The following is a 24,096-nucleotide window of genomic DNA, read 5'->3' on the forward strand; positions in this document are numbered from 1 at the left end:
AGGGTAAATGGGGGGCGGGGAACCTTTTTCTTCCTCCTGCCCCTGGATTCCCAAATTTCGGTCCACCCCCACCCAGTGAGCTGGGCTTCCTTGCCAGGTTACCCTCCTCCCTCTGGCTCAGACACCCGCCCTTGTGATTTAGCGTGGACCCGAACTGACCCCATGCCCGCAGCGGCCTTGGGGCTCGAACCCGCGCCACCCCCATCCGGGCCTCGACCCCGTTTGGCCCGGCTCCACGACACTAGGGCCTTCCTGTCTGCTCATTTAATGGGACTAAGAGCTCCCCTAACACTGAGAGAGAAAAACAAAGGCTAAAAAAAAACAAAACCCTAAAAAGATTCGGGGTGCATGGAGAGCCCTGGACCGAACGGGCCCTGGTTGCCATGGCGACGCGACCTCCCCGGGCCGACTTCCGGCAAGCGCGAGAACAGCCCTGTGGCCCCGCCCCCAGTCCCATAAAGCCTCGCGGTCCCGTACCGGAAGTAGCGTGACGTCATGGGCCTGCGTTTTGATTGGCCGGCCGGCGCTATATATATCGGTGCGGGGGGGGGGGGGTGTCTGGCTACCGGGGCTTGCAAAGCTGGGACGCGGCCGGAAGTGGTGGGTGGTCCCAAGCGAGAGTCACGTGGGTCGCTCGCTTCCGGCTTGGGGAGGGAGGAAGGGAGGTGGCGCAGGCGCACTTCGGTGGCTGCTGCCACTTCGGGGGAGTTTGCTGGGCGATCGGCACGATCGGCTCCTCGCTCGGCCTAAGGGGGCCTCCATGTTGACCTGACCCCGCTTTTTTTTAGGGGACCAGGGCGGGGACGTTTATCCTGCGAGGATCGTGGACAAACAGACAAACAAAAGGACCAAAGAGGAGGCCTCCATGGCGGCCCTGGTGAGTTCCAGGCGGGGAGCGGGGCTGCGGGCCACATCCCGGTCCCACCCCGCATCCATCCATCCCCATCCCCGCCACCCACCCTCCGGCCCCCATCACCACCCCGCATCCTTTCCCCTTTCCCCGTAGGGCCCCGGCAGCCAGAATGTCACCGAGTATGTTGTTCGAGTTCCCAAGTAAGTCCCCCATATTATTTCATTTATTTCTTTGGGGGGTTTGGGTGGCACCCACAGGGTTTCAGGGAGCACTTCTGGCGATGCTGGGAGGGGGGAACTTTATAGAATGTCATCCTCACTGCTTCCCCTCACCTGACCCTTTGATGCCCCATAAAAGAAATGACAAGGACAAAATGCTTCTTACAGATGTGTCCAGGTTTTTTTAATTCTGAATGGAATGAATGATTGAGTGAGTGAGTGAATGAATGAATGAAGGCGCAAACACTGATCGAGGGCAGTTCCCTCTGCCAGGCAAGCCTTTTCCATCCGAGACTCTGCCTTCCCATCTGGGTTCTTGTTGATCTGCAAATCCCAGAGCTAATGTCTACACACACACCATCACACACCCCCATTATCTACTTACAGACGGGGTGCCCCCTTCCCCAATCTCGGGCTCCTTCCTGGGGTCATCTGGGGAGGACCTGAAACCCGGCTTCCTCAACACCTCGGCAATCTCTCTGGGGTCTCTTAATGAAGACGCCTCCAGCTCCAGCCCAGAACAAAGAGCTGGGCCACCGGGAGGGTCTGGAGAAGGCAGGATTGAGCACTGAGCATTGCTTCTTTATTCTCTGCTCCAGAAATACCACCAAAAAGTACAACATTATGGCCTTCAATGCAGCCGATAAAGTCAACCTGGCCACTTGGAATCAGGTAAATCCCATTCTCGGAAGTGTGAGACTTTCATCTTGGTAGTAGTAGTGGTTAGAACAGTTATTGGAATAGCATCATTCTGTTTTGGTTGATTTTTTTTTGTTTGTTTTTGGTTTTGGTTTTTGGGTCACATCCAGTGGTACTTAGGGATTACTGCTGGCTCTGAGCTCAGAAATCGCTCCTGGCAGGCTCGGGGGATTATATGGGATGCTGGGATTCGAACACCTTTCATCCTGGGTTAGCTGCCTGCAAAGCAAATGCCCTACTGCTGTGCTATCTTTCTGGTCCCGTGTTTTGGTTAATTTTTAATTAAAAAAAATTTTTTGTTGGGTTTTGGGCCACACCCAGTGATGATCAGGGATTACTCCTCGCTCTGCACTCAGAAATCACTCCTGGGCCCCGGAGAGATAGCACAGTGGCGTTTGCCTTGTAAGCAGCCGATCCAGGACCAAAGGTGGTTGGTTCGGGGCCGGAGAGATAGCATGGAGGTAAGGCGTTTGCCTTTCATGCAGAAGGTCATCGGTTCGAATCCCGGCGTCCCATATGGTCCCCCGTGCCTGCCAGGAGCAATTTCTGAGCACAGAGCCAGGAAAAACCCTGAGCACTGCCGGGTGTGACCCAAAAACCACAAAAAAAAAAAAAAAAAAGGTGGTTGGTTCGAATCCCGGTGTCCCATATGGTCCCCCGTGCCTGCCAGGAGCTATTTCTGAGCAAACAGCCAGGAGTAACCTCTGAGCATCGGGTGTGGCCCAAAAACCAAAAAAAAAAAACAAAAACGAAAAAGAAATCACTCCTGGTTAGGCCAGAGAGATAGCATGGAGGCAGGGCGTGACCATATGGGACACTGGAAATTGAACCCAGTCAGCCGCGTGTAAGGCAAACTGGTCAACCTGGGTCAGCTGCATGCAAGGCAAACTGCTACTCTATAGCTCTGGCCCAATTTTTTTTTTGTTTTGTTTTTGTTTTTGGGTCACACCTGGCAGCGCTCAGGGTTACTCCTGGCTCCATGCTCAGAAAATCGCTCCTGACAGGCACGGGGGTGGGGGGGACCATTTGGGATGCCGGGATTCAAACCACCGTCCTTCTGCATGAAAGGCAAATGCCTTACCTCCATACTATCTCTCTGGCCCCTCTGGCCTAATTTTTAACTTTTTGTTTTTAGTTCTTTTTGGTTGTTGTGGAGGGAGGGTTTGGCCACACACACTGATGCTCAGGGCTGACTCAGGGATCCTATGGTATAGGGTGCCAGGAGTGGAACCAGAATCTGCTGTGTGCAAGGCTAGCACCTGGGGGAGGGGGGACACACCTAGTGGAGCTCAGGGATTATTCCTGGCTCTACGCTCAGAAAAACACTCCTGACATGTTTAGGGGACCATAATGGGATGCTGGGGATTGAATCCAGACCAGTAATGCTCTGGCCTCAACTAATTCTTTTTTTTTGGGGGGGTGGGGGGTCCATGCCTCTGGATCACTTCTGCCCTCAAAAAGCTCTCCTATTGAGTGTGGGAAACTATGGGATTTGGGAATGCCAAGGACCCAACCCAGATTGGCTGCACACAAGGCAAACAACCTATCTGCTGTGCTATTGTTCCAGCCATGCATATTAATTGTGTCTGTGGCTTAATCATCCTATATTTTATGCCAACAAAGCATTGGGGGGGGTTCTTTGTTTTGTTTTGAGCCACAGCTGGTGGTATTCAGACACTCCTGGTGGACTTAGGAGACCATATGGGATGCTGGGAATCCTACCTGATTGGCTGTGTGCAAGGCAAACACCCTACTATTACTAAGTGCCCAAACTTTTTTATTTTGCAAAAAAAATGGGAGTGTACCTATTACCTGAAGCTCTTTACTTTTACCTGAAAAGACGGGTGTTGGGCCACACCCAGTGGTGCTCAGGGTTATTCCTGGCTCTGTGCTCAGCAGTAACTCCTAGTGGTCCTGAGGGGCATGTATGATACCACAGATTGAATCCGGTTCTGACATATGCAAGGCAAGTGCATTAACCTGTATACTGTAGTCACTCTCTAGTCCTCTGCAGCTTTCTAATTTATTTGAAGGAGAGAGAGGTGATGCTCAGGGCTGACTCCTATCTCTTTGCTCAGGGATCATGTCTGGCAGTGCTTGGGGACCCTATGGGATGCTGGGATCAAACTCTAGCTTTGTGCAAGGCAGGTGTCCTCCCTGGTGCAGTCCCTGCTGAACTATTGATCATGCTCGGCTTTTTTTTATTTGTTTTGCGCCATACCTGGCGGTGCTCAGGGGTTACTTCTGGCTCTATGCTCAGAAATTACTTCTGGCAGACTGTGGGGACCATATGGGATTCTGGGGATAGAACTCTGCTCTGCATGTGAGGTAAGTGCCCTACCCGCTGTGTTATCACTCTGGCACATTGGCCTAGCTTTTTGATTTTGTGTTAATAATTGTTTCGGGAGCAGGAGAGATAGCAGAGAGGTAGGGCATTTGCCTTGCACGCAGAAGGACAGTGGTTCGAATCCCGGCATCCCATAGAGTCCCCCCTGCCTGCCAGGAGCGATTTCTGAGCGTAGAGCTAGGAGTAACCCCTGAGCACTGCCGGGTGTGACCCAAAATCAAACAACAACAAAAATTGTTTTGGGTTTTGGAGCTGTGCCTGGTGGTACTCAGGGATTACTCCTGGCAGAGCTGGAGAGACTGGCATGCCGGGGACCGAACCCGGGTCTCACACATCCAAGGCATGCACTTGGTCACTCAACCACGTCCTGCGTCCCCCTTTTTTCGAGGGAGCTGGGGAGGCTGCTTTTCCTGGGGAAACGTTCTCAGACGGGGAGCGAGTGGCCAGGGCCGGCCCCTGGCTCAGCGGCTGGGCTGTCCGCCTCCCCAGGCCCGGCTGGAGCGAGACCTGAGCAACAAGAAGATTTACCAGGAGGAGGAGCTGCCCGAGTCGGGCGCCGGCAGTGAGTTCAACAGGAAGCTGCGGGAGGAGGCGCGGAGGAAGAAGTATGGCATCGTGCTCAAGGAGTTTCGGCCCGAGGACCAGCCCTGGCTGCTCCGAGTCAACGGCAAGGCAGGCCGGAAGTGAGTGCTCCCGCGGGCTCATGGGGGGTTGGGGGGTCCTTCCTCCTGAGCTTTCTAATACTTTCTTTTGGGGGATACACATTTAGGGGTCCTCAGGGACCACTCCTGGTACCTACCCTGGCAAGACTCTCCCTCCTCCACAGGCTCATTCCCTTCTCCGCACATTCACCCTCCTCCCCACGCTTAGCCTTCTTTCCGCAGTCACCCTCCTCCCTGCAGACTCTCCCTCCTCCCTGCTGGACATTACCCAGGGGACCATGTGAGGTGCTGGGGATTGAACCTGGGGTTGGACATTTGATATGATCTCCTTCAGCCCAACAGGAGCGACTCCTGAGCACAGAGCCAGGGGTCAACCCTGAGCACTGCTGGGTTCATTCCTACCTCCCTCCTCCCCCTGCCAAAAAAAAAAATAAGTGAAAAAACACATCCTGATAGGAGTGGGAGGAGCAGAGTCCACATGGAGGCTTGAGCCCCCTTGGTCCGGCCCACAAGGATGCTGGCCCCATGGGGGGTGTTCCGGAGACCCCTTAGGGGCCTCTCTGTGACTGCTGTGGGCGCCACAGGTTCAAGGGCATCAAGAAGGGCGGCGTGACGGAGAACACGTCCTACTACATCTTCACCCAGTGCCCCGATGGCGCCTTCGAGGCCTTCCCCGTGCACAACTGGTACAACTTCACGCCGCTCGCCCGCCACCGCACGCTCACGGCCGAGGAGGCAGAGGAGGAGTGGGAGCGGTGAGAGTTCGAGGGGTGAGGTGGGGTGCGAGCATCCTGGTTCCGGGCAGAGCATACCCTAGCTGATAGGGTGGGGCAGTGTCCATGGGCCAGGGAACTTGGGGGGGGGATCAGTGACCCCTTTCCCCCCAACTCCCCACAGGAGGAACAAGGTGCTGAACCACTTCAGCATCATGCAACAGCGGCGCCTCAAGGACCAGGGCCAGGACGAGGAGGAGGAGGAGAAGGAGAAGCGTGGCCGCAAGAAGCCCAGCGAGCTGCGGATCCATGACCTAGAGGACGACCTGGAGATGTCGTCAGAGGATAGCGAGGCCAGCGGGGAAGAGGGTGAGCTTGGGGAGGAGGAGGAGGATGTAGAAGAGGGAGAAGGGAAGCTGCAGGGAGGACAGTGAGTGGAGGGTAGAGGGTGAGTGGAGGAGAAAGGTGAGTCTGCAGGACCAGGCAGCTACAGCCTTCCCTGGGGCTTGATTCCAAAGGCAGGCCTGAGGAGTCAGAGTGGAAGGACCCCAAAGGGAGAGCATTTATTGGCTTTGCTTGCAGCTGTCTGGGTTCCATCCCAGGCATCCCATAAATAAGGTTCCCCAAGCCCTGCCAGGAGTAATCTATGAATGCCGAGCCAAGAGTCATGAGCACTGCCAGGTGTGGCCCCCAAATAAAGCAAAAAAAGGGAAGAAAAACAATTTCTGAAGAGCTGGAGCGATAGCACAATGGGAGGGGATTTACTTTGTATGCAGCATACCTGGGTTTAATCCCCGGCATCCCTTAGGGTCCCCCACATCTGCTAGGAGTGATTCTTGAGCTCAGAGCCAGGAATAACCCCTGAGCACCACCAGGTGTGGCCCAAAAAACAAAAAAAAATTTTTTCTTTTCTTTGACACTAGCTCAGGGAGCACTTGAAGTCTGAGAGCCTAAAGAATGAGCTAAAACTCATTTCAGGGGCACAGCAGGGAGGGTGGGTACTGGCCTTGGGTCCAATCTCTGGTATCCCACAGGGTCTCCTGGGCCCTTCTAGCAGTGACCCCTGACCGCAGAGCTAGGAGTCAATCCAGAGCACTACTAGGTATGGTCCAAAAACAAAACCAAACACCCCCAAAAAGGAGAGAAGAGGAAAGGATGAGGGTTGGGGACCAGATCCTGGCCAGGTTGGCAGTAAGGGCTGACGCCAGGGAGGCTTTCCTGACACCCTTGGGCCCTAACCCACTTTTCTCCTCCCCCAGGTGGTCGAACCTCCAAGGCCACAAAGAAGGCCCCACAGTCCAAGGGCAGCAAGAAAAAGAAGAAGAAGAAGGGGTCGGACGACGAGGCCCTGGAGGACAGCGACGATGGGGACTTCGAGGGCCAGGAGGTGGATTACATGTCGGACAGCTCCAGGTGAGACTGGGGGTACAGCGTGCACTGGGGTGTGTGTGTGGGCAGGACAGCAGGGCACCCACTCTCATTCACCTGCCTGCACCTCTCATACAGCAGCTCTGAGGACGAGCTGCCCGGAAAGGCTAAGGCCCAGCAGCAGGAGGAGGGCCCCAAAGGCGTGGGGGAGCACAGTGAGAGCAGTGAGGAGAGCGAGGAGGAGAAGGCGCCTGAGGAGGAACGGGAGGAGGAGGAGGACAAGAAGGCGCCGACGCCACAGGACAAGAAGCGCAAGAAAGGTATGAGCAGAGCAGCACAGCAGGGAGGGCGCTGGCCTGGCACGCAGCCAAGGCAGGTTCAATCCCTGGCGTCAAACAGGGTCCCCCAAAGCATTGCCAAGAGAAATCCCTGAGCGCAGAGCCAGGAGTCACCCAGAGCATCACTTAGTGTTAAAACACACCCTCTCCCAAAACAATAAAAGACGTTAATGGTGGTTGGTTCGAATCCCGATGTCCCATATGGTCCCCCATGCCTGCCAGGAGCTATTTCTGAGCAGATAGCCAGGAGTAACCCCTGAGCACTGCTGGGTGTGACCCAAAAACCAAAAAAAAAAAAAAAAGAGAGAGAGACGTTGAAGGAAGCTGGGTTGCTCCAGATTCCCCTCTCAGCCTTTATGGTCTTGGGGTGCTGATCCCCATCTTCCTTCGTGCCCTCTAGACAGCAGCGATGAGTCTGAAAGTTCTGAGGAGAGTGACATTGACAGCGAGGCCTCCTCAGCCCTCTTCATGGCGGTGAGTGTGAGGCCGGGCCTGGCCACTGGAAAGAGCGGGTGGGGGGGGGCGGTTTTTGGGGAGTGGGGTGCTGTTGACTCAGTCAGCCAGCTTCTGTCCCCCGTGATCACACCTGGACCAAGGACATTCCTTAAGCTGGTGACCGGGAAAAAAACAAGTCCCAGGCTGTCCATTCCAGCAGTGCTTATGTAGGGCAGGAGGAGCTGGAATCCACGCAGGGTGGCAGTGCCGGGGACAAAGCAGAAGGCTAGCCATGGGGGAGTGAGGCTCCCGGAAGAAGATAAGCAAAGATATTGGGGCTTAGGAATGTCTCAGGAGCAACACAGTGGCCAAATAGTGACCTGTAAGGTTGATAGGTGCTTGTCTCAAAGGGAGGAGGGACGGCCTGGAATCAAGCCTGAGATTATCCTTTGTTATGGGGGGATGGTGCCCCCTCTTTGTACTGTCCTCCTTTTCTGGCATAATGGTGTCTCTAAAGCTTTCACCTCAAGAGAATCCCTGGAGCAGTTTGTTGGGTTCCATCTGCTAGGTGGTTTGGGAACAGCATCAGTGTGGGGGATTCAACAGGGGATTCTACTTCCTCTCACTGCCCCACTCCTCCACAGAAGAAGAAGACGCCCCCCAAGAGAGAGCGGAAGCCATCAGGCAGCAGCTCCCGAGGGAATAGCCGGCCGGGGACGCCCAGCACCGAGCCAGGCAGCACGCCGTCCACCCTTAGGGCAGCCGCCAACAAGCTGGAGCAAGGTGGGGCCCTTGGCGTGCTCCCCAGGGCCATGGAGGCGGGGTGTTGGGGCTTCTCTGCCCCTGAGCTTGTTGCATGCTCCAGGCCCACCTGGGGTTCCTCTTGTCCTGTTGTCCATGACATCCTGTCCCCACAGGCAAAAGGACCAGCGAGACACCAACGGCCAAGCGGCTGAGGCTGGAAGCCGGAGCCCAGAACCCATCGGGCAAGTCCACCCCGCAGCCTCAGTCGGGGAAATCAACACCCAGCAGCGGGTAAGTGGGTATCAGAGGGCAGGACCAATGGGAGGGTGACCCAGGGGAAGGAGGAGGGGATCCGGGGGACACCCACCCACCGCTCTGTCCCCGGCCACCGCAGGGATGTGCAGGTGACAGAGGACGCCGTGCGCCGCTACCTTACCCGGAAGCCCATGACCACCAAGGACCTGCTGAAGAAATTCCAGACCAAGAAGACGGGGCTGAGCAGCGAGCAGACAGTCAACGTCCTGGCGCAGATCCTCAAGCGCCTCAACCCCGAGCGCAAGATGATCGGGGACAAGATGCACTTTTCCCTCAAGGAGTGACACCCTCACTGACTCTCCAATAAACCTTTGTTTTCCAAACCTTCTCGGTTCTTGGATTTGGGTGCCACATCCAGCTCAGGGCTTACTCCTGGCTCTGCACTCAGGAATCTCTCCTAGGCTCAGGAGACCATATGGGATGCAGGGATCGAAGCCAGATAGGCCGTGCGCAAGACAGACATCCTATCATTTTGCTATTGCTTGGGCCCCATTTTTATTTATTTATTTATTTTTGGTTTGGAGGTCATACATGACAGTGCTCAGAGATTCCTCCTGGCTCTGTACTTAGGAGTCAGCCTACAAGATGCTGGGACTCGAACCTGAGGCTGCCCCATGCAAGGCAAACACCGACCCCTCTGTGCTGTCGCTCCAGCACCTTGGATCTCTCCTAAGGGGAACCTAGGGATCAATCCCAGGTCTCTGGCCTCTCTCCTATGTCTCTCGTTCTTCCTCTGGGCCCCCTCCCCCCTCCCCTCTACCTCCACTCTACTCTGCCTCTTCCCACCCTGACTGTTACGTGGGATTCCCCAGCATCATACTGTGAAGGACCCTTCAGTACTCCAGACCACTGTTGTCTCTGGGTGCCTCACAGCCCTGTTGCACCCTCTTTTATCCTTCTGGTCTTGGGGTTTTGGAGGATCCCAAGGACACAGGGTTCTCGGTGACATCCTGACACCCCTGGGCAATGCTTCTGCCAGGCTGCAAGAGCACTGGTCTGCAGATTCCTGGGTGAGGCTCTTGGCAGACAAATTCTTTGGACAGTTCCTGCCTCATCCCTGCTCTATGTCCTTGACCATGAGCCTGTTGTGGGGATCCCAGCTGGAGGCTGTCCTGAACTACTAGGAGTGCTGACGGTGGCCCCCCTGGGTTCTTTAGGACCACGCACATGGGGGCACTAGGGATTCCACTGCAGAAACAAAATGAACCTAACTAGGATATGTGCAAAGCGCTGTTACTAGCCCATTTGTTTTGGGGCCACACCTGGCGGTTCTCAGGGTTTACCTCCTAGCACTCAGGAATCATTCCTGGCAGTGCTCAAGTGTGTCGGGAATCAAACCCAGGTTGGCCTTTTGCAAGGCAAGCACCTTCCCCACTGTTTGTGAATTGGCATTGTGGAATGTGCTAGAAGGGGAAGATTTCTGGCTTGTTAATTTTGTGTGTGTTTTAGGGAGCACACATATGGAGGTGCTCAGGGGATATTCCTGGCTCTGCACTCAGGAATTACTCCTGGTGCTCAAGAATGGGATGCCGGGATCGAACCCGGGTCAACCGCTTGCCAGGCAAACTCCTTCCCCAATGTGCTATGGCTCTGGCCTTGAGGGGGAGAGTTTCAAATCCCCAAGTTCACAGCTGGTTCTATCTCTGGGAGGGGAACTGGGCAGTGGGTGTGGTTCTGGAGTCCTAGATCTGAACGATGGGTCAGGACAGGATGTTGGGTTTTCTGTCTTGTCCCCAAGACTGGAAACATCCTGGAACTCCCCAACCCCCGGAAACCCCCAATCCCCGTACCCCTGGCTGTCCCAGCCAGGGGGAATGCCTGAGATTGTGGCTAATTCATTGGAATGTCCGGGCTGGTCCCACCTTCTTGCTGACCTGCTGGAGCTCAAAGAAGCAGCTTGTAGTTCTGGCAGGACACCCCACTATTGTGGGGACCCCCGGATTAAGGATCTCTCATCAGTGGTGCAATTAGGAGATGGTTTTTTTCTTCAGTGGAATGTGACTTTTTGGAGGGGAAGGGGTAGGGGACACACCTGGTGGTGCTCAGAGCTGAGTCCTGGCTCTTCACTCAGGGATCAGTCCTGGTAGTGCTTGGGGGACCCTCTGGGGTGCCAGGGATTGAACTTGGGACAGCTGCATGCAAAGCAAGTGCCCTCTATGGGTCTATCTCTCAAGTCCTCTCATTTTCACTTTTTTTTGGGGGGTGGGGTGGGAGTGTGTTGTATTAAAGAATTAATTATGGTGGTGGATGGAGGATGGAGGTGGATTTCTCTCTGCCATCCCAGGTCATGTGGCTCCGCAACCCCCATCAACCGGCAGGAAAGCCGTCCAGGAAAGCGACGGGTATTGAACTCACTCACAGGCAGGCATCAGGAAGCATCAGCTTTATTCATCCCTATCCACCACATGTGTGGCCTATATCATAACCTTTCAAGCATTCAGCCATTTTTAGCTACCCTGCATCTTAATTCCTTTCAGCCATCTTTCCTTTCACCTCCATGCTGCCCAAAGACCAGAAGCACTGGAGAGCCAGCCAAAAGCCAAAAGGGCCCAGAATCCCCTGGGTCAAATGCTTATCTACCTTTTCCAAGACCCCTCCCAGGAATGGGCGGGGTCTTGCAGGTAAGGTCAAGTTACCTAGGGAGAAAGGGTGGGGGATGAGGCTTCAGGAGTGGACCACACCGAAGTTGTGCTCAGACCTTATTCCCACTCATGTTCAGGGGCACTCTTGGTGGGGTTCAAGGAAACACATGAGGTGCCAGGGAACAAACGCAGGTTGGCTGTGCAAGGCAAATGACTTTGGGGCTGGAGTAATATAGTACAGCGGGGAGTTCAATCCCCAGCATCCTATATGATCTCTTCAGCACCTGCAGCAGTGATTCCTGTGTGCAGAGTCAGGAGTAACGCCTGAGTAACACCGGGTATGACCCCAAATGAAAACAAAGCACTTTACCCACCTTTGCACTCAGGAATCACTCCTGGTAGTGCTTGGGGGACTCTGGGATGCCAGGGATGGAACCTGGGTCTGCTGCATGCAAGGCAAATGCCCTCCCTGCTGAATTATCTGTCTGGTCCCTTAACTTCCCCTCTTGTTCCCAGGTCCTAAGACCCTTACATGGAGCTCTGGTGCCTTCAGAACACAAGACCCTGCCAGGTGGGCCTCCAGGCCCCTCACACCCCAGTACGCCCTCCTTCCTCCTTCCCAGGGCCTCTCCCTCTTCCTGTAAGGAAGCTCAGCCAGGCCCGGAGACAAGGGCATGAGGACTTAATCCTCACGCGAGAGCAGGCCAGAGGATTCCCGGGCCACGGACTCCCTTGCCAGCCCAATTCCTGCCCCCATCCTAGATGTCCAACATGCATCACCTGACCCTAGCAGTGTGGAAGATCTCACTGGGAACACCCCCCCTCCCCATCTCCTTCCTCTCCTCATGACCAGAAGGGGACACCAATGGCTTGCTTTGGGCTGGTCTCTGGCCAGTGCAACTACACCAGTAAATCAGTGGTGTCGGATATGGGACTACTGTGGAATGTCTGGAGGGGCCTGGAGCCTGAAACTTTCAAAGGGAGGGTGTGAGGCTGAGGCAGCTGGTGCTGAAGATGGGGGGGCTCCTGTCCCCCACCCAGGGGATAAATGAAGGGTGCAAGAGTGCTCCCCCCAGAAGCATTCTGCCACAATGACCATTATAAGAGCAGCCCTAGGCACCTTGTTGCTTTTATCTTTGCACCCAGGTCTTTCTGGGATGCCTGGCGCTCAGGGATCCCCTGTGACAGGAGAGGTCTGGCCTGACTCGGCAGCAAGTAGAGGGATCCGAAGGCCACAGATAGGTAAGGAGCCCTGACAGGTAGGCCCCTATATATCTCTACATCTTCCCCAACCTGCGTGCCTGCTGATGGTTTCTCCCTGGTTTCTTCAGGTGGCCGATCACGCCGGGCCCTGGCTGGTCCATGCCAGCTCCAAAGCCTGTCGCTGCCTGTGGCAGAGCTGGGCCTGGGCTATGCCTCGGAGGAAACTGTCATTTTTCGCTACTGCTCGGGCAGCTGTCCCCGTGGCGCCCGCACCCAGCATGGCCTCACACTGGCCCGGCTGCGAGGTCAGGGCCGAGTCCACGGTGGTCCTTGCTGCCAGCCGACCCGCTACGTTGACGTGGCCTTCCTGGATGATCGGCACCGCTGGCAGCTTCTACCCCAGTTCTCGGCAGCCGCCTGCAGCTGCGGGGGCTAAGAGGGACTGGCCTGGGACCTCATGATTGCTACCTTAGGGGGATCCTCTGTTGATCCGGAGATGCTGAGAAGACAAAGGAGGGAGTGGAGTGCTGGACCCCTGGACAGCAGCACAATAAAGAAGGGGGGAACTCTGGAAGCCTCACATCTGTGTGTCTGTGTCTTGGTTCTGCTTTTGAGCGACGCGAATAGTGTTCTCAGGGCTGACTCCTGGCTCTGTGCTTAGGGATTAGTGGAGCTTGGGGTCCCTATGGGATGCGGGGGGTTGAACCTGAGTCAGGCGCATGAAAAGCAAATGCCTTCACTATGCTTTCTCTTCAGTCCCTTCTGTCTGGGTAGGCAAGTGGGGCTCTGGGCTTCCCCCTTGGGTCCTCAAAAATCTCTCCAAAAGCCAGGTGCAGGAGATGAGTTTATATGACTTCTGCCTTCATCAGCTTAGCATTTATTTATTTATTTATTTATTTATTTATTTATTTATTTATTTATTTATTTATTTATGTGCTTTAAGCCATACCTAGTGGCTCTTAGGGCTATTCCTAGGTTGGTGGTATGTGTGTAAGGCAAATGCCCTACCTGTTGTGCTATCCCCTACTCGCTGTGCTATCACTCAGGCTTCTCAGGGTTGCATTTTTATTTTTTTTTAATCAGAAGGGAGGTAAATCTTAGGAATCAGCAAGCTGGGGGTGGTTGACCCGGCTCCCCAGCTGCAGTGCCCTTGGGCTGGGAGCGGCAAATCACAGAGATGCGGCGGCCTCGGGGGACCCGGCGCTCCCCAAAGTAGGACTCTTCATCTCGAAGGATCTCATGGGAGAAGTCATAGCGGGCAGAGCCCCTGCAAGAGAAAAACGGAGGCTGTGGCCAAGAGGGGTACGGGCAGCTCCCCTTCCGGTCTGCTGAAGGAATTCAGCAGCATTCCAGGTTGGCTTCTAGATGGGGGTGGTACCTAAGGATGTACAAAGAGCCTGGCTCCAGCAAGAGTTCCAGCCATTCCCCGGGATCCTGGGTGTGCACTAGCCGCATGACGCTGGGAGACAGCAGGGACAGGCCAGCGATGGTGGTCCCACAAAACTGGAAGAGGGGAGTGAGACAAGGAGTAGATAGGGGAGCAGTCAGGTTGGAAGGGCCAGACGGCCCATCCCTCAGAGATGAGGAGGCATACTGGTCTGCCCACCTTGACGCTGTCCACATGGGGCTTGATGTAGCCCCGAGGTTCCAGGTCCAGCACGTGCACGGAGGACAGCAGGGCCTGGCCAGGGCCAAAAGCAGCCGCCTGCACGCGCTGCAGGATGGTCCGGCTTGCCTCTGTCCAGCGCGCCTTCTCGGTCTCTCGGAAGCCGTGGATGGCCTATGCAAAGGAAGAGGGTCAGATCTGCAGGATCAGAGGCTGGAGAGATAACACGGCAGTAGGGCTTTTGCCTTGTAAGCAGCCGAAACCAGGTTCGATCCCCGGCATCTCCTACGGTCCACTGAGCCTGCCAGGAGCGATTTCTGAGCGCAGAGCCAGGAGTAATTGCTGAGAGCAGCCGGGTGTGATCCAAAACAAACAAACAAACAAACAAACAAACAAACAAACAGACCCTCAGAATCCTGCGAGGTGGGATAGCAGGGAAACTGAGGCACAGAATGCAGAGCAAGCCGCAGGCTCTCCAAGAACTGGGAACAGAGAGGCCCAAGAGCCAAACACACAAACTTCCCCGACCACGCCCCCAAGAGAAAGCCCCGCCCCCAAACACTTCCGGTTCTCTCCGCCAATCCACGTCCACGCCTCAGCCCCGCCCTCAAGATGGCCGCGCCCACCCCCGGGTCTCACCGCGTCCCAGTGGTCGTATTCGTAGCGGCGGCGGCGCAGCTCGGGTTCCAGCTCCCGGCTCAGCGTCTCCTCCTCGGCTGCGCTTAGGAAGCCGGGCCGTACCACGGCCTCGTCACGCAGGCGGCTCAGCACGGCCGGGCCCGAGCCCCGCACCCAGCCCGAGCCGTGTAGCGTCCTCAGAGCCAGTCGCCCGCTTCCGGCGGCCATGGCCCTAGAGCCGGGTCCCGGAAGCTGCCGGGCCAGCGTCCCGCCCCCGCCGCAGAGCCATTGGTTGCACTCACGGCGGGTTTCTCTATGGATTGGCTATTCGTTTAGCCCCGCCCCCCGCCCGTGACTACTGGCTGATGACCACCTCGCCCTCTAGCGCTATTGGCTCTTCGCAGAGCCCGCCTCCTCTACCACATTACTGGTTGCCAGACGTCGCAGGGGAATGAGGGCGAAATGGGGCGTGGAGGGAGACCAGAGGTCAGAGGTCGCCAGGTTTGGACTAAAACAGAAGGACCTCTTTCCAACAGCTGTCAGATTGAGGGATATCAATGGGTACTGGGTTCAAGCCTTTGATTACTGGGCGGAGACAATAACCAAGGTCAAAGGAGGGTCAGTCCCTTTCTCCCTCTACTGGAATATTGAGGGGCCTGCACACATACAGGCTGGTTCGGTTGCAAAAATATATTAGGATAAAGAACCTTTTACCCGATTTTTTGGGTATGCATGCGTGCTTGCGTGCGCGTGCACATGTGTGTGCGTGCGTGTGTGCAACTCCTCTATGGGGCACCACAACCAATGGGGTAGATCTGGGTGGCCTTGGCACAAATGTAGCCTGTTTGAGTTCAGTACCTCAGGCTGACCTGAACACTTTCAGGACCCCCCACCCCAAAGTGCAGGCCCTGTTTGCTGGCTTCAGCACACAGCGGGCGCGGGGGGGGGGGGGGCACCCAGGCTCAAACACAACTTTGTGAGTTCTGGGCAAGTGCTTGGAGCCAATAAGTGATGTTCCAGGTTTTCAAAATATCTATACTCCCCCATATACTCACACATATGAAGCAGTTCTGCGGTGGGGGACTCTCCCCACCTTCCACTGCATCCAAGGAAACAAGACCAGGTAGTGGAGGAGTTGAGATGAGGCAATTGAAGGCCAGAGCACCAACACTGGGGCCAGAACAGAAGCAGAGGAGGCCACAGACAGGGAAGGAAAAGCTAGAAAGATTTAATTTCAAATCACAGTGTCTCAGAAGAGTCCCCACATCATGGTTCTGGGCTGGGCTTCTCCAGGCTCAGCAGCAAGGGGGTGGCGCTGGACCTCTCCCATGTCCTGGGGTTGCAGCCTGGCTCTTAGGAGCTGGCAGGGGCAGGCTCTGGCGCTGCTACTGTGGTGGCCGGTGTGTCCGGTTCCTTCTGCACCAGCTCTGGCTCATCTTCTCCATCCTGGGGTGGATGTACAAGGACCTTATCTAGGATCCCAAACTCCTGCGCCTCCATGGGGCTCATGTACCGGTCGCGCTCCATGGCTGCCTCTGCAGAGGGGAGCACACCACATGGGACAGGTGATGAGAGGGGCCTCTGACCCTCGATTTCAGGAGTGGCACAGGTAGGTGGGAGGAAGTAGGGACTCACCAATCACTTGCAAACTCTGCTTGGTGTGTTTGGAATAAATGGTGTATAGCTGTTTCTTGAGTTTCATGATTTCCTCTGCCTGGATGGCAATGTCTGTGGCTTGTCCCTGGAGGGATGGGGTGGATCAATACGTGAAAATAGCAAATGGGGGGCCGGGCGGTGGCGCTAGAGGTAAGGTGCCTGCCTTGCCTTCGCTAGCCTTGGACAGACTGCGGTTCGATCCCCCGGCGTCCCATATGGTCCCCCAAGCCAGGAGCAACTTCTGAGCGAATAGCCAGGAGTAACCCCTCAACATTACCGGGTGTGGCCCAAAAACCAAAAAAAAAAAAAAAAAAAGAAAATAGCAAATGGGTGAAATCATTTTGTTTTTGTTTCTGGCCACACCCAGCGGTAGCGGTGCTCAAGGCTTAATCCTGGCTCTGCACTTAGGAATCACTCTTGCCATTGCTTGGGGGACCATCTGGTATACCAACGATGGAACTCAATCAGATACAGCTATTCTCCAGTTCTTTTTTTTTTTTTTTTTGGTTTTTGGGCCACACCCGGTAACGCTCAGGGGTTACTCCTGGCTATGTGCTCAGAAGTTGCTCCTGGCTTGGGGGACCATATGGGACACCGGGGGATCGAACCGTGGTCAGTCCAAGGTTAGCGCAGGCAAGGCAGGCACCTTACCTGTAGCGCCACCGCCCGGCCCTATTCTCCAGTTCTTACTTATTATTTTATTTGTTTTCAGGAATGGACCCAGGCTCCATACATGCGAATGCCTTATCTCTGAGCTACTTCACTCCAGTCCCCCAAATTATTATTATTATCTGGGGGCAATACCAGGGTGCGAACCTAAAGCCTGTCCCTGAACACCATCAAATCTGCTTCAGGAGGCTGGAATGATGGTACATCAGGGTGGGTGCTTGCTTTGCAAGTGGCCAACCCAGGTTTGGTTCCCTTACTTCCATATAAACCCCCAGATGTTGTTCACTCACACTCAGAAATCTTTCCTGAAAGGCTCGAGGGACACTAAGGGATGCCAGGGATCAAACCAGGATACCCTCCCAGCTGTACCCCTGTTCGATGACGCTCTCCCGTCCCAGCCCCTCCTTCAGGCGGTGTCCCACATCTCAGCATGCACCCCACCGCCCAAACACTCACCCGAGCACCTCCCGAGGGCTGATGGATCATGATGCGGGAGTTGGGGAGTGAGTGCCGCATGCCTGGGGTGCCTGCGGCCAGCAGCAGGGAGCCCATGCTGGCAGCCTGGCCCACACACCAGGTACAAATTGGGTTCAGGATGTACTGCATCGTGTCGTAGATGGCCAGCCCCGAGGTCACCACACCACCTGCAGGGGACCAAAGGGTCAGGTGAGGGGCCTGGCTGGCTGTTTCAGCACCCTCTTTCCTGTCACTACAGTCCTGGCCTTTTACATTATACCTGGTGACACTTAGGGGTTACTCCTGGCTATACGCTCAGAAATCTCCTTGCTTGGGGACTATATGGGACGCTGGGGGATCAAACCGCGGTCCGTCCTAGGCTAGTGTGTGTATGGCAACTGCCCTACTGCTTGCACCACTGCTCTGGCCCTTTCAGTTATGTTTTTGAGCCATACGATGGTGCTCAGGGCTAACTTCTGGCTCTGCACTCAGCGATTAGTCCTGGTGGTGCCAGGGGACACTATGGGATGCTGGGGATCGAACTTGGGTTGGCTGTGTGCAAGGCAAGTACCTCCCTGTTGGACTATCACTCTGACCCTGGTTTGTTTGGGGCCACACCAGCCAGTGCTCAGGGCTTACTCCGGGCTCTGTGCTCAGGAGTAACGTGTGTGTCTTTGTGTGTGTTTATGTGTGAGTCTCACCGGGACTGTTGATGTACATGTGGATGGGTTTCTTGTTGCTCTCCGACTGCAGAAACAGCAGCTGAGCGATGACCAGGCTGGCCACATTGTCATCGATCTGCATTGAGGGGAGTGGGGAGATAAGGCAGAAGTGTCCCCAAAAGGCAGTGGAAGAGGGTCAGGAGAGGTAGTAGGTCATCAGGGGGTGTGTTGGGGGGTGGCTGGGGCGATTGAGGGCTCAGAGCCCCAAGGAAGACCTCTGGGAAAGAACTGGAAACAGGAGTTTTGGGGCCCAGGAAGTGGGGTGCAAGGGTTCGGGGTTGAGCAGAGGGTTCAGGACAGAGGACTGAAGGGCAGGGAGATGGGCGCCCTGGAAGGACATGGATCAGAGACCAGAGCAGCCAAAATCAGGAGAGGAAACAGAGAGAGGTGTGTGGAGGGAGGGGGAAGTGGGGGTTCAGGAGGGAAGAGTGGAAGCCAGAGGAAGGGGGCCGTGAAGAGGGCACCAAGGAGAAGTAGCAGGTGGAATGTGCAGAGAGCGCGTTCCAGGGGGGCTGGAGGACGGGGCGCCCGGGGGTGCCGGGTCCGGTCGGGCTAGGGGAAAGGGCGCAGGGGGCGCTCACCGGCCCCATGACGCACACGATGCGCTCCCGCAGCAGCCGCGAGTAGATGTCATAGGCTCGCTCGCCTCGACCCTGGGGGAGAAAGTGGCGGGGTGACGGCCTCGAGGGGCGGACGGGCCCCGGGACCCCCGATCCCCGCGGAGTCCCCGCGCGGCCCCGGTACCGTCTGCTCCACCACGATGGGGATGAGCGGGAGCGTGCGGGCCGCTGTCACGTGCAAACTCCGCGGCAGGGCCGGGCGGGGATCGGGCGTCCGCGGCAGGGGCCGGCGGGCGGCGAGGCGAAGCAGCGCACGCACCGTGTCCCCGCCCGCCGCCAGCCGGGTTCCCCCGACTACTACACCGGGCCACATCCTGCCGCGCGTCTGTCCCGGCTCGCGTGGGGCGTCGGAACTACAATTCCCGGCGCGCCCCGCGCGCCAACCATCCCCGGGCACGCCACGCCCACTTCCGGGGCGGATTCTAACGCCTTTGGCGCGGCCGGGGCAGGAAGTGACGTCGAGGCCGAGCTAGGCGCTAGATTGACAGAATTCTCCTGACACAGAGAAACTTGATTTTCCATCCTGTTCTTGATTATTTCTTTGTCTCGTTTTGTTTGGGGGGTTCGCACCCGAGATTGCTCAGGGGCTGCACCCTACTCTCTCTTTGGGGGTCGTTTCTTTTTATTCTCTTTGTTTTTTGTTTTTTGTTTTTGTCACACTCTGTGATGCTCAGGGATAATTTCTGGTTATGTGCTCAGAATTCACTTGTAACAATGCTTGGGGAGACCTTATGGGTTGCGGGGATCGAACCTGGGCCATTCACGTGTAAAGAAAGCGCTCTCCCCATTGTCATATCTTCAGCCCAGTCTATTCTGAGGCATTATTTCTGGCTGTGCTGGGAGAACCATGGGCAGATTAGAATTTTGTTGCTGGCATGTGAAGCTTGCACTCAACACATTGAGTCATTTAAAAATTTATTATTATTATTATTTATTAAATTTATGGGTCATAGATGTTAGTGCATAGGGATTATTCCTGGTTCTGCACTCAGAAATTACTCCTGGCAGGGCCAGAGCGATAGCAAATGGGTAGGTCGTTTGCCTTGAATGCAGCTGACTCAGGTTTGATCCCCGGCATCTCATATGGTCCCCCAAGTCTGCCAGGAGTGATTTCTGAGCACAGAGCCAGGAGTAACCCCTGAGCACTACCGGGTGTTAGCGTCCAGAGTTGAAGGACAAGATCCCACAATTAGAGGAAAGCTTAACAGCTTTCATACTAACCAATCAGGGCCATCTTCTAGGGAAGACCACCACCTCGAAAATCATGAAGGATATTATATAGGGAGGGAGGTTCTAGCTTCTGATGATCATTAAAATGATTGGCTGTTGCTAGGACACCTTCCTACTGCTTCCTCGTGTGTCCTTTTCAGATGGCAACCTGGTATGTCCAGGTAGCTTGGGGCAGTGTTAATGGAAACTTAGGCTTGAGAAAGCCTAGCATGTTGCCTACAACATGTGGTCCTTCCTTACAAAATGCCATCCCTAGGGGCTGGAGAGATAGCATGGAAGTAAGGCGTTTGCCTTTCATGTAGAAGGTCATTGGTTCGAATCCCGGCATCCCATATGGTCCCGCGAGTCTGCCAGGAGTGATTTCTGAACATAGAGCCAGTAGTAACCCCTGAGCGATGCCGGGTGTGACCCAAAAAACAAACAAACAAAAATGCCATCCCTCTTTATTTAGAACCTAGGACTTCACACTCCCTCCTCTCCTTATGGACGTGAGTCAGACCAACCACCTTAGGTCCTGGATCAGCTGCTTGCAAAGCAAATGCTACTGTGCTATCTCTCCAGTCCCAGAGTCAAATCTTTTTTTTTTTTTTTTTGATTTTTGGGCCACACCCGGTAATGCTCAGGGGTTACTCCTGGCTATGTGCTCAGAAGTTGCTCCTGGCTTGGGGGACCATATGGAACAACAGGGGATCGAACCGCGGTCTGTCCAAGGCTAGCGCAGGCAAGGCAGGCACCTTACCTTTAGCGCCACCGCCCGGCCCCAGAGTCAAATCTTTGACTCTCCTTGAGACTCCTCCTCTCCATCCCTGATTATGGGCTCATACCTTAGCACAAGCATCTTAGCTGCACCTTTTTTTTTTTTGTTTGTTTGTTTTGTTTTTTTTTGTTTTTGTTGGGTCACACCCGGCATTGCTCAGGGGTTACTCCTGGCTGTCTGCTCAGAAATAGCTCCTGGCAGGCACGGGGGACCATATGGGACACCGGGATTCGAACCAACCACCTTTGGTCCTGGATCGGCTGCTTGCAAGGCAAACGCCGCTGTGCTATCTCACCGGGCCCTCTTAGCTGCACCTTTGCATGACTGAATGAAGTGGGTGAGGAAACTAGTTATGCAAGGACCTATTGAGAGCATCACAATAAGAGTAAACATTGACCTAGCCTGGGGAATTATTCAGGGTGACTAAGTGAAACACTTTGTACCTAGAGGTGGAATCTTTCTGTTCCTTCAAACTGGCTTTCACCTGCTGCAGAATTCCCCAGATGACTCTTGATCTGTCCCCGTGGGTCACAAACAGTCCACCATATTCTAAGAACCTTAAGTCCAAACTTCTCCTGCTCTGCAGGGCCACTTTTTTTTTTTGGGGGGGGCCACACCCGGTCACGCTTAGAGGTTACTCCTGGCTATGCGTTCAGAAGTCGAGCCTGGCTTGGGGGATCATATGGGACACTGGGGGATCGAACTGCGGTCCATCCTAGGCTAGCGCTGGCAAGGCAGACACCTTACCTCTAGTACCACCACGTCGGTTTCCCCCCCCCCCATTTGTTTAGGGCCACTTTTTTTAAGGAGTCCAGTGAGTGCGCTAGAAGTATGCTGGCAATTTTGGGGGAAGTCTGATCTCTTCTACTCCATGATTGATGGTGGGGTTTACAGTGGCACCTTAAGGCAGTGTTGAGCTGCTAGATCCATCCTCCTTATTTGCCTTAACTGATGTTCCTTAATAGAAAGTTAGTCTGGCCACAGTCTCTTGGAGGTCCTACTAATATTTGAGGCAGACTACTTCAGTTAACAGCACCCCAAAACTCTTCCTGAAACCTCCATCCTTAGCCTCAGGGTCTGGCCCCCTCTGAAATTTGAGTATGTACTTCCAGGTAGCTTCTCTGACACATTTTATGACCTGCAGTGAAAGTCTTCCTTTCTCATCCCCCCCCCACATTTCAGGGGATTCCATTCTGGACACGCATAAAATGAAAATGCTTGAAGGGCAATTTCCCTATCCCAGAAGCATGGTTGGTCACAATTCCATGAGTTGCTATCTGTTGAATTACATATTAATTATAGAGTCCTGGATGTTTGTGGATGATGGTGAGATGGATGGAGAGGCCTTTCTCTGCCAGCCCCGGTCAGGTGGCTTCAGGGTGGTGGCAAGGAAATGATCCAGAGGCAGTCAGGTTTCAGGAGACATCAACTTTATTAAGTCCCTATCCACCACGTGTGTCCTTCATCTAACCTTTTAAGCAGGCTCAATCAGCAGCACTGTCATCTCAACCTGTTACCTAATCCTCCATCCTGCCAGCTCTCCTGCTGCTTCTCCCTGAATCTCCCTCACACCCCTTAGGCAATCCTTTTGTTACCTTCCAAAGACCCCTCCCAGGTCTTACCATCAGGTAAGATTACACTGGAAGGGGCCAGTGAGGAGCCAGGAGTAACCCCTGAGCATCAAACGAGTGTAGTCCAAAAACAAACAAACAAACAAAAAGATTACACAGGAAAATGGGGGATGGGGTGACAGGTATCCACTTCTTTTTTTTTTTTTTTAACACTTAAACTTCAACAGCAGGAGATAAACCTCAAACAAATCGCATAAGTCACAGTTTAGGGAAGGGATCCCCCGGTTACAGTTTGACCCACAAATGTCCCATCTGAGTGAGAAGGTGTTCATTCTTGCTGGTCATCCTGCAGTCACCAGCAGTCTTCAGTAGGAGCACCGGAATTATCTGCATTCTGTCTCGTTTCTGGGAGCTAAGTCAACTGAAATGGCAAGGGTTCCTTCTCGTTCAGACTATGACTTCCACTGTGAAGAGAAAGGAGGTTCCTGTGTCTTCTTCAATTCTGCAACTTTAAACAGCTATTGGGGTGGAGAGAACAATATAGGGCCCTAAAATTCAGTTGCCTAGAGAGACAACTAAAGATTATGCCTTGCCTTTACTGGGTCAGACAGAAATGCCTCTCACACTCCAACACTGTTGCTAATTCTTTTACCCTTAACATTGCCTGGTGAAGCCACAATATTTGCTCTTTCTTTCCTTACACCACCCATCCTCTTTAAATGTGAGTGTCTGGTTAATTTTTTCTATTTTCCCTGACCTGTGGGATACATAGGCAGAATGTAACTTCCAATTGATGTCAAGGGGCTTCTCTTGAGTTCCCATGGCCCTTCTTGCCCTTATTCTCCTGGCAGCTTTCCTGTAGAACTACCTGTTTCACATTTTCCATAGAGATTTCACCACCTTAGAAACCATTAAAGAGGTGCTGGAGAGATAGCACAGCAGTAGGACATTTGCCTTGCAAGTGGCTGACACAGGACTGATGTTGGTTCGAATCCCGGCATCCCATATGGTCCCCGTGTCTGCCACAAGCAATTTCTGAGCACAGAGCCAGGAATCACCCCTGAGCACTGCCAGCTGTGCCCCTCCCCCCAAAAAAAAACATTAAAGGGTAGTGTGGGGCAAAGGTCAATCTTCTGTAATTCTTCAGGCTGGCAAAAGATTGTAGGCTTTACCTATAAGAAGGGGTAAAATCTCATGCTACTTTAGCTCCTAATGAGGCAATTAACTGGTTCATTTCTTCAGTTTCAACATCTGAAAAGGATCAGATAAATTAGGCAGGGGAACATTATTTAAATCGATCAGGCCCTGAAGCAGTAAATGGTTCTCTCTCTCTCTCTCTCTCTCTCTCTCTCTCTCTCTCTCTCTCTCTCTCTCTCTCTCTCTCTCTCTCTCTCTCTCTCTCTCTCTCTCCAGAGATCCCCATGGAGTGATTACATTAAAGTTAAACAACAGGGGCCCCAGAGAGATAGCACAGCGGTGTTTGCCTTGCAAGCAGCCAATCCAGGACCAAAGGTGGTTGGTTCGAATCCCGGTGTCCCATATGGTCCCCCGTGCCTGCCAGGAGCTATTTCTGAGCAGACAGCCAGGAGTAACCCCTGAGCACTGCCGGGTGTGTCCCCCCCCCAAAAAAAAAAAGTTAAACAACAGAAACCAAAGTGTTATAGCATTCTACCTGATCCCTGAGCATTTGGTTATCCGTGTGAGGTCAGTCTTC

The 24,096-nt window shown here is 54.3% G+C and overlaps 4 protein-coding genes across 4 annotated transcripts; 2 read left to right on the forward strand and 2 right to left on the reverse strand.

Annotated features, from left to right (window-relative positions):
• Nucleotides 1-593: 593 nt before the first annotated feature.
• On the forward strand, nucleotides 594-8,981 carry GTF2F1 (general transcription factor IIF subunit 1). Its single transcript, XM_049789439.1, has 12 exons — nucleotides 594-877; nucleotides 1,007-1,053; nucleotides 1,671-1,743; nucleotides 4,607-4,800; nucleotides 5,364-5,534; nucleotides 5,677-5,861; nucleotides 6,752-6,905; nucleotides 7,002-7,180; nucleotides 7,599-7,672; nucleotides 8,278-8,416; nucleotides 8,551-8,668; nucleotides 8,772-8,981. Exons 1-12 carry the CDS (start codon nucleotides 866-868, stop codon nucleotides 8,974-8,976), a joined length of 1,551 nt encoding a protein of 516 aa, XP_049645396.1. The 5' UTR covers nucleotides 594-865; the 3' UTR covers nucleotides 8,977-8,981.
• Nucleotides 8,982-12,365: 3,384 nt separating this feature from the next.
• PSPN (persephin) lies at nucleotides 12,366-12,913 on the forward strand. The gene is made up of 2 exons (XM_049788304.1): nucleotides 12,366-12,516; nucleotides 12,606-12,913. The coding sequence occupies exons 1-2, from the start codon at nucleotides 12,366-12,368 to the stop codon at nucleotides 12,911-12,913; spliced, it is 459 nt and encodes a 152-aa protein (XP_049644261.1).
• Nucleotides 12,914-13,540: 627 nt separating this feature from the next.
• Nucleotides 13,541-14,937, reverse strand: ALKBH7 (alkB homolog 7). Its single transcript, XM_049789467.1, has 4 exons — nucleotides 14,723-14,937; nucleotides 14,084-14,257; nucleotides 13,856-13,980; nucleotides 13,541-13,744 (listed from the first exon to the last, which is right to left on the reverse strand). The coding sequence occupies exons 1-4, from the start codon at nucleotides 14,927-14,929 to the stop codon at nucleotides 13,582-13,584; spliced, it is 669 nt and encodes a 222-aa protein (XP_049645424.1). The 5' UTR covers nucleotides 14,930-14,937; the 3' UTR covers nucleotides 13,541-13,581.
• A 966-nt stretch (nucleotides 14,938-15,903) lies between these two features.
• CLPP (caseinolytic mitochondrial matrix peptidase proteolytic subunit) lies at nucleotides 15,904-19,137 on the reverse strand. The gene is made up of 6 exons (XM_049789460.1): nucleotides 18,949-19,137; nucleotides 18,786-18,857; nucleotides 18,184-18,280; nucleotides 17,483-17,670; nucleotides 16,337-16,442; nucleotides 15,904-16,236 (listed from the first exon to the last, which is right to left on the reverse strand). Exons 1-6 carry the CDS (start codon nucleotides 19,135-19,137, stop codon nucleotides 16,055-16,057), a joined length of 834 nt encoding a protein of 277 aa, XP_049645417.1. The 3' UTR covers nucleotides 15,904-16,054.
• Nucleotides 19,138-24,096: the final 4,959 nt, after the last annotated feature.

Source organism: Suncus etruscus, chromosome 15, assembly GCF_024139225.1.
Source record: "Suncus etruscus isolate mSunEtr1 chromosome 15, mSunEtr1.pri.cur, whole genome shotgun sequence".
NCBI classification, from domain to species: domain Eukaryota; kingdom Metazoa; phylum Chordata; class Mammalia; order Eulipotyphla; family Soricidae; genus Suncus; species Suncus etruscus.

Excerpts from the sequence above, each read along its gene's own strand:
- GTF2F1 (XM_049789439.1), top strand. Across the intron at positions 1,744-4,606 it reads ACCTGGCCACTTGGAATCAG|GCCCGGCTGGAGCGAGACCT; the intron begins GTAAATCCCATT and ends CCGCCTCCCCAG. Across the intron at positions 5,535-5,676 it reads GCAGAGGAGGAGTGGGAGCG|GAGGAACAAGGTGCTGAACC; the intron begins GTGAGAGTTCGA and ends AACTCCCCACAG.
- PSPN (XM_049788304.1), top strand. The coding sequence starts at position 12,366 with ATGACCATTATAAGAGCAGCCCTAGGCACCTTGTTGCTTTTATCTTTG. Across the intron at positions 12,517-12,605 it reads GATCCGAAGGCCACAGATAG|GTGGCCGATCACGCCGGGCC; the intron begins GTAAGGAGCCCT and ends TGGTTTCTTCAG.
- ALKBH7 (XM_049789467.1), bottom strand. The coding sequence starts at position 14,929 with ATGGCCGCCGGAAGCGGGCGACTGGCTCTGAGGACGCTACACGGCTCG. Across the intron at positions 13,981-14,083 it reads CCCATGTGGACAGCGTCAAG|TTTTGTGGGACCACCATCGC; the intron begins GTGGGCAGACCA and ends CCCCTCTTCCAG. Across the intron at positions 13,745-13,855 it reads GGCTCTTTGTACATCCTTAG|GGGCTCTGCCCGCTATGACT; the intron begins GTACCACCCCCA and ends TTTCTCTTGCAG.
- CLPP (XM_049789460.1), bottom strand. The coding sequence starts at position 19,137 with ATGTGGCCCGGTGTAGTAGTCGGGGGAACCCGGCTGGCGGCGGGCGGG. Across the intron at positions 18,281-18,785 it reads TCGTGTGCGTCATGGGGCCG|ATCGATGACAATGTGGCCAG; the intron begins GTGAGCGCCCCC and ends CCCTCAATGCAG. Across the intron at positions 16,443-17,482 it reads AGCCCTCGGGAGGTGCTCGG|GGACAAGCCACAGACATTGC; the intron begins GTGAGTGTTTGG and ends CCATCCCTCCAG.